Raw genomic sequence first — 16315 nt, forward strand, 5'->3', positions numbered from 1 at the left:
GTCATTAATCCTTTGTGATCCAATATTTCATGATGTTTCTGATTCAGGACCTGTTCCTCTTCCAGTTTGAGGTGTGGTCTGTTTGATGAACACTTTCATTCTTTGTGTTAGAATAAGGGAGAGTCCATTTTAACAGTCTTGTTGATGATCTGCGGCTTTTTGTATTTCTTAAGACTTTCTTTGATTCCTCTTACTCCAGCATCCCCACAAGTATAACACATTGTTAGTGCTAAAGCCATCTCCACTTGAAAGACAACCACATTCTTTGAGGAGGCTTTTTTTTTTTAAACAGGAGAGTCTGTACTGCAGTCATTTGCTGAAAGTTGCATAACAGTGGGGAGAAAGTGAACTCTAAAGGCTGTCCACACAAAATGTGAACCTGGACACCGGGTTTCCATTAAAATTCATGAGTTACAGCATACAACAGATGCCCTATTGAACCCTGCCAATGTGAGCACCTCATTAAAAAGACTGCATTTTTAAATTCTAATTTGATTCAATAAGGACTTTCCACAAATTTGAACCCCCTAAATCCCACTATTCATATAAGCTCAGTCTGGCATGATGGTAATCAGTTTAGTTTGGTCCTAGTATAAGTCCCCACTCTGGGTATGATGTCTAGACCTTGCAAATCTCCTTTGTGTCATGGATACATTTGGTGATTTAGTGAATGGGAGAGCATTGACAGCTCTCTTAACCATTCATTACAAATATCCTGCACCTACAGCACAGAGAAAATACAGGCATCTGATGACATCAACTCATAACCAGGGTAGGGAAGGTTTTTGTTGATGTAATTTTGTAGAAATTCTGCTTAATTTTTGTATAAAAAGTACATAAATAACACTGTCATATTAATTGGGAAGGAGAGAGGAGTGGAGGAGAGGGGAGGGGAGGACAGGAGAGGAGAGGAGTGGAGGAAAGGGGAGGAGAGGACAGCCTTCTCTTTCTGCAGCCTGTGTTATTCTCCTCATTCTCCTATCTGCTTGAGTTTTCTGAGTGTTTGTTTTAGAGTGTTTGTTCTCTAATTGGAGACACTGATAATTCTGCATATTAATGACTTAACTCACAGCTGTCAGACATCATCTCACCCTGTGACACCATCAAAATGTTTTCACCACATTTCAGACAGAGGCAGAATGGATTAAAAAGGATTTTCAGAAACTCCATTACATATCTTCCTTCCCTTCTAAAAAATTAAAATTAAATTTGCATTTGTATCCAAAATTCCAGATATTCCTGTTTTGCTCTGTGTTGCCCTGTCTTGCACTGTTTTGCCCTGTTTTGCACTGTATTAACCCAACCGACAACTGCAGCATTAGTCCAGTGTCCTGACTCTGACATAAAGAGGAAGAACTCGGACCAGCAGGGAAGCTCCAGCATATCTGAAAACCTTTATAAGTGCATGCTTGTCCAATCAGCTAGCGTGCCTTCTAATGAGTGCAAACAGAGGCCAGCTAGCATTATGCAAATGAGATCATGCTAACTTGTTCCCATCAGTTTCCATTTGTTATTAGCCACGTTAAGGGTTTTAGGGGCCGTATTCCTCACACCTCGCAACTCGCATCTCTAGATAGAGTCAGTTAATGGAAGAGAAGACACTAGAAAACCCCATGCCAATTAATTATTCAGCTGTACACATGATGCAGCATGGTTGGGGGGAGGGGGGGCTGGGTGGGGGGGGTAAGGATGAAATCCCTCAGCTGAGGGTAATATATTTCCAGAAAAGCAACGTCAGCAGGGAGGCTAATACACTGCGACTAGTGAAAGTGATTAATAAGCTTTGAAAGACTGCTGCAGACACTTAACAAGGGCCAGTATTTTTGATGAAGGAGCATTACACTGCATTTTTAAATGGTTACAAATATCCTAGCGGTTCTTGACCTCTTGTGCTGTTTTAGAAGGACGCGCTCCTGCAATAGGCCATTGTAATGTGATTACACAGCTTTTGCTTTGACTGATTTAGGAAAATGTCCATTTTATCCATGAAATGCATATGTTTATTAAGCTTTAATTAGTATGAAACGCCGAATTGCAGCAATTTCTGAACTGAAATTTAAATGGGATTGTTAAATCACCACAGTGTAATTACAGTCAGTGCACCTTTTCACCCAGTGCATATATTTATATGACTGATATTCTGTCAGAACTGGGGAACTGTGTTTTCCCCAGTGGTCAATGCTGTGCTGGGTGGTCTACAGGACTGGTGATCAGAGACTACAGTGGAGAGGGCAGAGGTTTCTGATGAAGTCCTCCCTCAGGTCCTGGTTTCTGCCTGGAGTCTTGGAGAAATTACCATCGGATTCCTACAGCAGGTGGAGCTTCCTGTTCCCTGGATGTAGTTCTTGCCCCGCTGGTGTGGAGTTGCGCTGAAGCGGAACGTCTAAGTTCCCTTCGCAGCGCTGCGAGCAGCAGAGCTTTGTGGAGAAACCCCCTTCCAGCCCTCATGCAGCTCTTGATTAATTGCTTTAGCGGCCCCGCAAGAAACCAGTGCCAAGATGGTCCATGCCTTATGTAGCACGACTTTTCCCTGCTCCCATAGTAACCGCATCTGCTGAGCATCCACTGCAAAATTCTTATTATTTTTTATGACATAATATTATGGCATACTAACATGGAGTTATAATGGATCTCTATACGTGGTTATACAGTATGTGGCTTATTTAAATCTTCACTGATCCATGCAAAATCTACACACTATTTCGAAGGCTGATATTAAGATAGGGAAGAAACAACCGGCCTGTGTCAGAGTTTGAATAACCCTCTCAGTGTTTTATAGGGTTATGAGTATCCCCTGGGACTACTTTAAAGATGCATTAAGCTAGTTAGCTATATATAATGCATGAGATCAGCTGGAAAGTATTGATGTGTTTACAGTGGATGTATTGACAGTAGCCATTTCTGTGAGCCTCTTCTTGTCTCTGGGCTTGGTAGAAGTGGTCTTAATTAAATGGGGTCATTTATTTTCTTCAGGATGTTAACGTGACGTCAGTAGCAATTAATATACATTAAAGCATGCCTGTTCAAACCAGCCCCTGGAGATTTATGTAAGTCAAGCATTTCTTCAAGTCAAGTGCTTTTTCACTCAGACACTGCTGAAGATCATGCATATCTGCATTGGGTTCTTTGGAGATAAACCCTGTAAGATGGCTCATCCCCGGGGCAGGGTTTAGACGTACTGCAGTATTGGCTTTGTTGTGTGTGAGACAAATGATTGTAAATAGTCATTTTCACATTTGCTGCTTTGTATTTACAGTACTTTTAACATCACCGCAAAGTTATCACACTTCAAAAAATAAACGAATTTCAAAATTTATTTACTGCACCTGGATCAGCTGAACTGGGATTAGTCAAACATTGATTGCTTTTCACAGTCTGTCCAACATGCAGATGTCCTTCTTATCCAGGAGAGTCATGTTCTTTCAAAGCGAATTTTGAGTCCATGTTTATTTTCTTGCATTCAAATTTGCATTTGTGAAAATTGTGTGTGTGTATGTGTGTGAGCAAGAGCCAGCTTGCATTAGATTGTGTGTCTCTAAGAATGTTTGCGTGTGTGTGTGTGTGTGTGTGTGTGTGTGTGTGTGTGTGTGTGTGTGTGTGTGTGTGTGTGTGTGTGTGTGTGTGTATGTGTGTGTGCGTGCACATGTGCATGCATGTTGCTCATGCATGTGTATGAGAGTATGTGTGAGCATATGTGTGTGTGTGTGTGTGTGTCTGCCTATGTGTGTGTGCAGCACCTGGCTGGGGCGTCTGGTGGTAGTGCACGTTAAGCTGTCTCTGCAGGCTGTACTTAGACTATATAAATATGGGATTCCTCCTGTCCATGTGGCTCACTGCCCCTCAGTCCCACCCCACACTCTTCACTGCCGCTCAGTCCTACTCCGCACTCTTTACTGCCCTTCAGTCCCACCCCACACCCTTCACTGCCCCTCAGTCCCACCCCGCACTCTTCACTGCTCTTCAGTCCCACCCTGCACTCTTCACTGCCCCTCAGTCCCACCCCACACCCTTCACTGCCCCTCAGTCCCACCCCGCTCTCTTTACTGCCCTTCAGTCCCACCCCGCACCCTTCACTGCCCCTCAGTCCCACCCCACACCCTTCACTGCCCCTCAGTCCCACCCCGCACTCTTCACTGCCCCTCAGTCCCACTCCGCACTCTTCACTGCTCTTCAGTCCCACCCCGCTCTCTTTACTGCCCTTCAGTCCCACCCGGAATCTTTACTGCCCTTCAGTCCCACCCTGCACTCTTCACTGCCCCTCAGACCCACCCCGCACCCTTCACTGCCCCTCAGTCCCACCCCACACCCTTCACTGCCCCTCAGTCCCACTCCGCACTCTTCACTGCTCTTCAGTCCCACCCCGCTCTCTTTACTGCCCTTCAGTCCCACCCCGCACTCTTCACTGCCCCTCAGACCCACCCCGCACCCTTCACTGCCCCTCAGACCCACCCCGCACCCTTCACTGCCCCTCAGTCCCACCCCACACCCTTCACTGCCCCTCCTCACTTTGTGCTGTCACCTGCACCTCATGCTGATGTCCACAACACAGCACCAGACACACTTGCCAACATTTAAAAGATGCACATTGCATGTGTACATTTCTGCATATAGAGATGATGTCTTGTGGAATGGTCTTAATAATGTGCTGTTAAAGTACCATGAACGGTAGAGGGTGGAGGAAACACAGATGGAGATGTAATGAATCTCAATTTGGATGGAATTAGCTTACCAAGACATGGAGTAGATGCTTAGTAGAGGGGACAAGGCACATTAATCAGTATAATTCTTCATTGTACACTCATTTAGGAAGACTGTCAGCAGTAGAGGTGCAAGGGGGTGGGGAATTCTGCTATGTCACCTTTACATGTGAAGGATGAGGCATCTAAGCCATTCAAAATCTCTCTGGGGGAAAACGCTTGGTGAAATTAGGTTGCTTGTTAAAGGCGGCCATTAACATTTCTGGCTTTTAAAAGAACTGATGCTCTACATTGATTCCATCCGTTTAAGCCACAGTCAGGCCCAAGGCAGTGATTTGACAGCTCTACCTGCCAGTCTGAGAGATCCTACAGCCCCCTGCCTGGTACGGCCACAAGGAAGCCTTTTGGTGGTGTTGCAATGAACACCAGACACGTGGTGCTCCATCAGCTGTAAACGCTGCAGAGCTCCTGTTCTGGTGGTGTTGGACGGGCTGATCAGTCACTGCTGTTCTGCTTGAGACACAGAACGACTCCCTCACCGTGTCACACGCCATTGCTTGGTGCTATGAGACTAGTGGTGTGGAAAATTACTTTCATGAGGAGATTCCATTAAAATTGTACACAAAACACAGAAATGATAAACGGAATGAGGAAATGTCTAGGAGAAAAAAGCAGTGGATAGACCGAAACAAAAGTCATGAAAGACAGAGTTTAATGTCCACGTCAGTGAGGCGACCTCCAATGGTCAAGTCAGCATCGGGAGGAAAGGCATCATAATTTGCAGAGAGAAATTCTTGTTTGTTTGTTTACATTTTTCGCTTTACACCTTAATGAAAAGGCAGGTTCTTGATTAGTTGATATAAGCGTAAATGTTTGGATAAAACAATGGAATCATGTAACCTCTTTTACCTTCTGAATGTCGGCATGAGATTTACACCTGAAGGACTGAACTCCAGTGTATCAGTCAGAACAGTCTGACTGCTTCTAATCTCCTTCTTGACCTTAGTGCAGCCTTTGAAACAGCCAGTCATAACATCACATGATATAGTCATAACACGATCGTTTCAAGACTTTGCACCACTGGCTGTTCTGATACAATGTTACCTTGGATCAGATCTTATTTAACAGATAGATGTCAATTTGTGTTCATTAGGAAGAAATATGTTTGCACCTGGTTGTTCAGGGGGTTCCTCAAGAATCTGTTCTCAGGCATGTGTTCTTCATCAGTTACATTCAAACCCCTTGACTACACCACCCGTTGTCATGGCTTTAATTTTCATTGGTATGCTGATGATATCCAAATCTATCTTAGTCAGGTCCACACAATCTGTTCCTTCTATTACGCTGGTTTCCTTTGTTTGGTTAAGGTACATCATGAGAACTATTTTTGTTAAATGAAATGCTAAGAAAGCTGAATTTATAATTATTGGAAACAAGTTCTCTCTGACTTGTTAGCATTACTCTGATCACTTACTTGCTGTTGATAATACTACTGTGAGTGCTTCTGTTGATAAAACTACTGTCAGTCCTTCTGTTGTTCAAAACCTGTCTTTAAGTCACAGATTAAATCCCTGTGTGTTGTGTTTTCCACGTTCACAAAGCAACTTAATTCCACCTTTCCTGAAGATGCTGAGATCCTGGTACATTGCTTCATTACAACTTTGTTCTATGATTTACACCTTGTACTTGTATATCTCAAACACCAGTCTAAAAATAATTTAACTAGGTTTTTCCTCAATAATTTCACTCCTTCTAAACTGCTAATACAACTTTTTTTATTGTAAAGTAACCTTGGAAATATTAAAGGTACTACAAAAGTATTATTATTATTATTATTATTATTATTATTATTATTATTATTATTATTATTATTATTATTATGTGCAACAGTGTGAGAAGGGAGAACCCTACACTCTGTGTGACCATTTGCTGTAGGCTCCTCAAGTCAAGCGAATGACTCCACTGGAATTTCAGCTCTGTGTATCTGTAGATCACATCTCAGTATTGCAGTCATGTTACCGGGTGTGCGTTAATCTCGGCGCACCTGCAGTGCACTGTTTCGGCAAGACTCCAGACGCCAGCGTTCCACACTGCTGTGGGTATACCTGTTCATGGTCTCCAGCTTTATTCATTATCTCCAGCTTCGTCTTTGCAATGGGATTTTTTTTCGTTATACTGTCATCAGTATTTTTACATTTTGGATTCATACACATGACAGATGCACCGCTGCAGTTTTCATAAACATTTTTGGGTTTTAAATTCAGCTTCTAAATGCACAGTGACAATTAAAATCCTATTAAATAAGTGGCACTGAATCTCTAGAACAATTTGCTAGAGATCTTCCAGTTAGCATTTCTCTTAAAATCCTACAGGCTCTTTCTCTTTTCTAACTTCACAAGAGCCCTTCATTTCAGTGTGTATTTGAGAAGAACAGTTGAAGTGTTTGATTATAGAGCCTCTCTGTAAAATACGCAATATAACCACCAGTTAAACTCATCACAGAGAGAAGCATTTACTCCAGCAGAGTTCAAATAGGTTCAGTTAATTCCTACAGAACTTAATCTAACAATGCAGATTTTGCAGTATAGTGAGAATCAATTATGGCAATTTGGAGAACACGTGCTCAGATAGGATTGCAGCACCGTCTGGATTCTTAGTGCTTCTGGTGTAACACATGACACGGTTACAGACAAAGACTCTGGCAGATATTCTCATATTATTATCATATTGTTATAATAATAATAGCTATTTGTGTTTTGAAGTTATAAATGCAGAGAATCTGAGATAATGCTGAAAAACTTTTTTTCATAAGTTTTGTTAAAAAATAATAGCTCTACCCAGTACTAATCTTAACTGGGAGATTACTGATGAATGTGTATATGAATGCTATGGTCACAGTGATGGAGCGTAGTGTTAAGGAGGCCAAACATCACTTCCTACACTTGTAGCACTTTAAAAAAAACCTTGGAAAACTTCCAAATGTATGTCTCAGGAGATTAGAAAAACAAGACCTGTCATAAGTATATTATTACATGTGAATTACATTAACACTGCATTTTTCCAGGATAACTTACAGAAATAAATTTCAGCAAAGAGCTTTCAAAGGTTTTTAAAGAGCATACGGTATGTTAATATATTTAGGTAGTATGTAACCTATACATTTATTTGTAGCCAGAAATCTGAATTCGTACATTTTCTCACAGGGTGAATATTGGCAGTTGTAAAAACAGGTCTACATTCCTCTCCGATCTAGTTTCATCGTTCACACTTCCAAAGCCTTAAAATTATTTCAAGCACAAACTCCAAAATACTTTCTCACTCGCGTTGCCATTTGGGTCGTGCAATAGATGTCCTTTTAAAACGGGTCTCTAAGGTAAGTGTAGCCTGTCCGGCCTAGTGATGGCGGTTACAGCCCTGAGCACAAAATTATATGAATACCTCATTCATTAGTAATCAGGAGCCATTTGAACAAGTGCAATTCACCAGCGGGATTTTATTGCTTTCCGTCCTGCGTGTTCCTAAAATAACCTGGCGTCAACGTCTCCCCCGTCCCGTCTCTTTCAACCGCAGCACATGGTTACAGTCCAGTTCATAAATCCGGTGCCACCGATAGTGTAGTTAGAACTGGGCACACATGCACATCCGACCACGGCGGCTGCCTGCTGCAGCAGCAACGAGAGAAAGAGTCACAGATCGCCGCTTTGCACGGGGGGGAGGGATGGAGATGAAACCAAGAAAAGCGCGGGTGATCAATATCTGACTGTCTCGTTGCAATTTGCTGCAGTGCTTAACAGGTATAGAGTGTTTTCATACGGATTGACTAAGCGAGGCAGCGGAGCCACATGTCACATGTGCTTCTTAGGAAGAAACGGGGCAAGTAGGAACTGGCGGAGGATGCTGCGGCAAGTGATACACAGAGGACTGAAAGCTTCCTTCTACTGGCTGGGCTTGTTTGTCAGTAGGCATCCGGTTTTTTTCCTCACTGTCCCCGCAGTCCTAACGATCATTTTCGGATCCACGGTGCTCAGCAGGTTTAAGCCCGAGACGGACCTTGAGATACTGGTTGCCCCGACGCACAGCCTCGCTAAAATCGAGCGGAGTCTTGCGAACAGCCTTTTCCCCATCGACCAGTCGAAACACAAGCTGTACTCGGACCTGCACACTCCCGGTAGATATGGCAGGCTCATCCTGCTGGCCAAATCCGGGGGAAATATACTGGAACTGGCGGAGCAGGTTCTGCAGGTGCACAAGAAGGTGCTGGATTTGCGGGTCAATTATAAAGGGTTCAATTACACTTTCGCGCATCTCTGCGTCCTGAGCCACCGGGACAAGCGATGCGTTTTGGATGATATCATTACAATATTTGAAGACATTCGCTCAGCTGTACTTTCCAATAGCACTTTTTCTAAGGTGCCAGTGAGCTATCCAAACACGACGTTAAAGGTAAGAGAAAGGAATGCTTGTCAGATTTCCCCCCCCCCCTTCATACACGGCTGCTGAAGCAACAATTACCTCGGGGAGCATTGCGTGCGTTTGAGACACCTCGGTTATGTGTAACGGTGATGCTGCAACACGGCCGCTCCATTCTGCACAAGTGTCGGTCAGCACGCATGTTGGTGGCGTGGTGCCCTCTTACCGGGTAAGCCCTGATAACACTGACTAGATCCCGCTGGTGCGGTCCTAGTCTGGCCAGGTTGTGAATGAGCAGCACAGTCCTGCACCGCACTCGGGGAATGCCGTCTAGCACAGCGGACACGGCGTGACTCTTCCACGGATGCTGCGTGTGCCGGTGCGGTCAGATCGCCCTAGTTCGGTTGGTGCTACTTGTTTTATTAGGAGAGGGCCACATACGCACTGAGAGAACCGGCGGTGCCTCGTTTAATGATGCTTAGTGCATTTTAAAGTCGTGTTTTATAAACTGAAGTTTTTTTTTACTGATCCATATCTGTTTTAAGGATAGTCTATAACTAAATGTCATTTTTATTCTCTCTTACAACATAATATTAAGGCTATTGTGTTCTTGATCGTTATGACCAGACAGTCACGATAATAAAACCACTGAAAACCAAACGTGGTGCTGCAGTTTGCCATCACGACGTGGCCCCTTGGGGATCGAGATGTGTCTGAATGGGGCTGTCATCGTGTCTTCTGATAAATTAAGTCAGATCTATTCACGTTCGTGCTGTGTTACGCGTTACCGTAGCGTGTTACAGCGGTGTTATAACCGGTGTTGTACTGCATAAGCGGTAGCCACCTGTCCGCCTTACGGTAATTCACTACCGGGATTCCCTGAAACACCGAACCTTTTGTGCCCCCTTCCAGTTTTCATAACTGCGTATCCATTCAAGGGGGCTTCTCCGACATTGTAAGCTTCGGCTGTTTGATGAGTGAGACGACCGGGTTGCTGACGATTCTCTGTGTGTGCGCGTGCGTGTGTGGATGCGTGTATGGATGTGTGTGCGTGTGTGTGTGTGTGTGTGTGTGTCTGGTGGTGGTGGGGGGGGGGGGGGGGGGGGTGTATTGGGGCTTGCTCATCACCGTGATGGAAGCTTCTGGTGCTTCTTGTGGACCTGCTTACCTTGAGATCTCTGGTGTACAGACAGGATATACCACTGGAGCTTTAGGTTAAGACATGTTAAAGCATGACGTTAAGATGTAGCAAAAATATGTGAAGAATTTTGGGAAAAATAAGTGAATAGAATCTTCTCAGTGGATACAAAGTACATTCATGATTTGGTGATATACACTGGATTTTCTCACTGAAAACCACCTAGAATTACTTTCTTATAGAAATGTAAACAGAAAACACACTGATAAGTCATCACTAAAGAGCAATGAAGTTATTGAAGGGCAGAGTATTTTCCATTAAGATATGGATTTTTCTCATTATGTCTTCAGAATCGTGTGAAGCACTGTTCACAGCAGTCAGGGCCACTGGTTACTTCATATGTATCTGACTTTCTTCTGAACTCCATTATTATCTCTTTGAGCTTGGAATAACCTTCACCTGTTTGTGGCATAGCTTGAATGTTTTCACTGCAGAAGCTGTTTAACATTTTTACATACACATCCCATATAGCTCTTCTAAAATCATTGTCATGTATCAAAGGCAGCCCTTTGTAGTCCAACCCTCAACATTTTCTTTCACAAAGTGTTTAAAATGTTTGAGTTGATGGAATAACCCAATCAAAAAATAAATAATAAAATTGCTAGCATATTAAATAGAAAAAGAAGATCAGGGGGGGGTTAATTAGCATGATGCTACTTGCATTGCGATATCTGGCCTGTTCATCTTTTGTTAGTTAATAGCCATTCATTAAAAAGTAATTGTTCATTAACATTCTTGGATGAGCCGTAACATGACCCGTAGCTCACACACGTGTGTCTTGTCTTCAGAATGGCAGAGTGGCCTTCATCGGCCACCAGCTGGGCAGTGTGGTCCTGGCCCCTCACAGCCGAGAGCAGCAGGTGAAGTCCGCCCGCGCCATCCAGATCACATACTACCTCCGCGACCTGGGCAGCGTGGCCCAGAACGCCATCGCTGAGCAGTGGGAGAGGGAGTTCGGGGAGCTGGCGGGACGTCTGGCCACGGGCAGCCCGGACCTGCACGTTCACTCGCTCAGCTCGCTCAGCCTATGGAGGGACTTCCACGGGGCGGGCGCGCTGGCCAAGGGCGAGGTGCTGGTGGGCCTGGTGCTGGTACTGCTGGCCGCCACCGTCTCCAGCTCCATGCGTGACTGCCTTCGCAGTAAGCCCTTCCTGGGGCTCCTGGGGGTGCTCACCATCTGCATCGCCAATGTCACGGCCGCCGGCATCTTCTTCATCTCCGACGGCAAGTTCAACGCCACGCTGCTCGGGATTCCCTTCTTCACCATGGGTAGGTGCTACGCTGACACCGCCATCGCCGCAGTGCTGCGTGGGATTGCGCTAATTGCGGCCCCGCTCTTTAGGGGGTTAGGAGCAGTTCAGGAAGGGGAAGGGTGCAATTGTTTCTCTCCGCAGTCGAGCAGGTCTGCACCTTTCTCACCGTGGATTCATGTTTGTAAATAAATAAAAAACAAAACAAAGACAAGATGATGATGATGATGAGAGGAGCTTTTTTAGTTAGTTAGTTTAGTTTAGTTAGTACAGCAAATAGAACAAAAATCAAAACTGACTGTGATGATGCAGAGTGTATATGTATGTATACATACACACACACACACACACACACACACATGGCATTGTCCGGTAAGGATGAGCCAGTTGCTTCTTTTGTACAATGGTGTTGTGATATGAAGGAAAAACCTGACATGTCAGAGCAGCTGGACAGTGAATCAAATGTGTAGAGCTCTTCTCACATTCAGAGCTGCTCTCACACCTGTGCTGTGGTGGGGTTTGGCGGATTCAAGGCCGGTCACTGCCTCCACTTTGAAAACCTGCACTATAGATCCAAATGATATTGGCTAGAAATGGTTTAGCTTTTTTTTCATTAAACAACTATGCTCAGGAACAGCCAGCTATAAATAGCCTCTATCTAATTAGACTGGTTTTGGTTGCCCCTGTGGTGATGTCGGTGTGAACTCCTGAATCTGTTCAGCCAATTAGATTTGAACCTAGTGCCCTCTCCACATTTGATATTTGTTTTAAAACTTAGACTGTAGCATCCCAGTTAAGCCCTGAATAGACATGTAGTAATCATATTAGAATCATGTAATCATTGTATGTCCTTTTAACACTAGGAATTCATATACTGTGTACGTCCATTTAACATAAAGCCTTTGTAATGAAACACTTCAGTCCGACTGCCACAGTTAAATCCTTCACTTTATAACTGATCACTGAATAATAAAGTAATACTCTTCTAAACCCTGGTCACGGTCATAATTCCCTTTTGCCTTCTTCTCGTCTTCTGTAGTTTTAATGCACACAGCGTGTCCCCGTGCCTGTGGTGTCCCTATGATCTGGACTCACACTTAATGCGAGTCTGAGTAAAGGCTAGTCCAGCGTGAAAGATTTATCACCAACTGACCAGTGGGGTTTTAGTTTTTGAATGCTGTGCAGAATGGCAGATGCGCCCGATTGAGCGTACGTATCGGGAGATACGGCAGGAAGAGCCGTCTGACGGGGTAGATTTTGTCCCGCCCTACAAGCCCAGTGTTGACACCCCACGCAGGCGTCTGGTGACGTGAAGAGGCTTCCCTGGGGAGGCCGCAGGCGTCTGACACGTCGGAGACTTGGTGCGGGCAAATACTGATGAGAGTGCTTTGGTTGAGGCAGAGACATTGAAGACTGTCCATCCAGATTGTGTCAACTGGATAATATCTGAGCAGATTACAGGGCTTAACTTCTGAAGAATTTTACAAGCATTTGTTTATTTTCAGTATTGTAAATAAAATAGATTGATTGCCAATATTGTTTCACAAGCAGTTGCAACCACACCATATCCAAATATGATAAGTAAACTTACGTTTACTCATTATTAATTGTCAGTGTAACTAATGTTAAGATTATGCAGAGGACATTCGACATCTCTAGTCCTGGTAATTTCCAGTGACGTGATTCCCACACTCACCATACTTCACTCATCTGTCTGTTACCACACGTACCACGTGAGTTCGAGCAAGGAATACACTCATCTGTGCTGGACGCCAGCCTCATCGGATGTGAGCTGCTTCCTCTCGTACGTAGTAGTGCGTCCGTCCGGGCGTGGCCTGGCCCAAGGCGTGAGAAGGGAAGGAGTAACAGAGGAGTGATTTTCACTCAGACTCGTATGCAGAGCGCCTATTTTTAGATGCACTTGAAAGCTGCATCAGTTCTTGGCAGCATGAGCGTGGATGTGCTGCCTTGAATGGACAAACGACAGTATGGCGAATCAATGACAGATTATGCATTCAGCACTTGATCCCAGGCTACACAAAATGTTTGGCGATGTTCTCCTATTTTAATCCTGATAAATCATCAGTTACTGTAGAAGGTAGAGGGGAAATTGTTATTCCTATTGCTTTTTTATTAAATATTTAATATCTGAAGATCAAGTGTAGCATTTGGAAATGTAATCATTTAGAAGATTCACTTTGATTAGTGAGGGCTGTTTGGGTTGTAGGGAATGTGCAGACATACATAAGCATAGTTAGTTATCAGCCATGGCTGAAGTGAAGCTGTGTTGCTAATCATTTTGCCTCGTTACCATTCCAGCATGGTAGTGTCACATGGTAGTGTCACATGGTAGTGTCACATGGTAGGGTCACATGGTAGGGTCACAACACAACAGTTTACCCACTAAGCCTCCACCAACCGACAGTGACTTTCCATCACCAGGATTCCATCCACCAATACATTTTCCTCCTGCACGACACAAAGCTTAAGTTGTCCCTCTGTGTTCATTGCCTGTGTGTACGTGTAACAGTGTGTGTGTGTGTGTGTGTGTGTGTGTGTGTGTGTGTGTGTGTGTGTGTGTGTGTGTGTGTCTGTCTAGCTTTTGATTGTTTGTGTCCCCACAGTGAAAGAAAAATGTTACAATTCTGACATCATGGGCACATTTGCTGCTTGGTTAGGTTTTGTTAGCTTCAGACATGGCAGTATTTAACGAGAGTAATATACATGTCTTTGGAATCATTAACCAACTGAGCCTGTGCTTCAGCTTGCACGTGTGTCTGTGTGTGTGTGTGTATATGTGCATACCTGTTCCTGCATGTGTGTGTGTGTGTGTGGGGGGGGGTTGTGGGTGGTGGTGATTGTGTGTGTGGCAGTGCTCCCCCCTCCTCACAGCGCTCCTATCGATCGAGCTCATTAAGAGGCCACAGGCGGTGGAACAGCGTGCGCCCTTCGCCTGCCTGCTCCGCCCGTTAATTCCCCCCACCACCACCACCACCACGTGCTGCACGAACGTGCCCGCTGGTGGCTCACATTCTTGAGTCATGCCGGGACAGCCACTGCCAGGGTGCCACGTTCACTGGCCAGCAGAACCAAACAGTGTGCACGATGGCAGCCATGATCCACTGGGGTGTGGGGGAGGTGGTGTGGAGGGTTTCTTCTCCACCCTACTGCATTTGATGGGGCTGAGCGGGTGGAGTGGAAATCCTGCGCTATTGATCAGCCATTATGCTGCAAGGCAGGGTAGGGGGACCTCAGGAAGAGATTAGAGTTGAGCCAGTTATAATGAACGTCCTCAAGCATTACATATTACATGCCATTAAACCCAGTGGCCAAGTCATTTGCCATTGTCAGGGTGCACTAAGGATCGAAAGCATGCAGGTTTCAAGTACTGCCTTTGCCCCAGAGGAGATACAGGCTCCATTTTGAAGTTCACGCAAAGGGCTATCTTGGGTGTGCACAATACTGTGGCTCCAACCATATTATATATATATGCTAATATTCGAGTGTGTATTCATCATTGAAGGCTCATATATCTAACATCCATGAAGAAAAGGACAAGCACCTATCCACCATGCATAGGAACAAACTTTTTTTCTAAGTAAAAAGAATGAGATTAATTTAAGCAGTTGATATTTTTGTTTAGACTTCAGTCTTGTTGAATTATTAGAACTATTATAGAATATAAAATATGAATGAATACTTACCAAGCAAAGAATTTTGTTTAGAGTTATTACAACAACAGCAATAATAATGTGACGGTAGCTCAGAAGAGAGAGCTGCACAACAGAACATTCACTGCACGAAACGCAAAGACACATTTACCACAACACATTCATAATGAATACAAAGACAAAAAGAGAGGGCAAAAACAGTTTAAATACCCTCACATTAACAAGGGGCAGTTGACGACTAACAAAGGACAGCAAACACGAGGGAGTGGCAACAACAACAAACAACAAACAACCCAGTGGACCGGAACAATAACAAATAATTATACATTTTTTTGTAACTTTCTATAAACTCTAGGACACATTACAGACGTGAAACACCAAACATCGCAGAACAATTATGACAAATCACAACCACCACATGTACACGTTAATATAATATAGTAATGTGTGTGTGTGTGTGTGTGTGTATATGTGTGTGCGTGTGTGTGTGTGTGTGTGTGTGTGAGAGAGAGAGAGAGAGAGTGGGAGTGCCTATAGGTTAATCTTGATATGACAGTAGTCACCTAATTATGTGTTACTAAAGTTGAACGTAATTAAAAAATGAAACGAATGGAAGAACATTTTTACCCAAAATGCAAATATATTTCATTTGTCTCACTGAACATTTCATTATTCTATGGTAAACGAACTCACCCAGTTTTTGCCTGAAACTACAAGAAAAATCGATGAAGAAACATCGGTGTGTCTTTGTGTCTTTGGAAATGCCTCACCTTTGCCAATACTTCACCTGTGTTTGATTCCATCTTTTAAGATTTGCATTAAATGTAGTTGAGTATCATTGAGGTCTCAAATGTGAAAAAAAAAAAAAATTGTGACAAGCAGGTTTTACTCTGTCTCTACCCCAAAAGGCCCTGTTCCTCCTGGACTGCTTGCTAAAACCTGACTGACCACAGAGAGACAAACCACCATTTTCAGTGTGTGGGCTGAGGAAGTTGTGTGAGCAGAGCTTCTGATCTCAGTGCTACACACTGACAGTGGCCTGATTTAGACTTGCATGAAACTTTATGACGGAGCGAAAGCAGTACTTCA

At 44.1% G+C, this 16315-nt stretch overlaps 1 protein-coding gene across 1 annotated transcript in view; it reads left to right on the plus strand.

Annotated features, from left to right (window-relative positions):
• The first annotated feature begins 8243 nt into the window (after positions 1-8243).
• The window catches only part of ptchd4 (patched domain containing 4), a 29570-nt gene continuing 21498 nt past the window's right edge, over positions 8244-16315 (plus strand). The window contains exons 1-2 of the mRNA XM_077017438.1: positions 8244-9140; positions 11094-11574. Of these exons, the coding sequence (XP_076873553.1) occupies positions 8547-9140; positions 11094-11574 (1075 nt within the window). The 5' untranslated portion in view covers positions 8244-8546. The remainder of the gene's footprint in view (positions 9141-11093; positions 11575-16315) is intronic.

This window comes from Brachyhypopomus gauderio, chromosome 9, assembly GCF_052324685.1.
Source record: "Brachyhypopomus gauderio isolate BG-103 chromosome 9, BGAUD_0.2, whole genome shotgun sequence".
NCBI classification, from domain to species: Eukaryota; Metazoa; Chordata; class Actinopteri; order Gymnotiformes; family Hypopomidae; genus Brachyhypopomus; species Brachyhypopomus gauderio.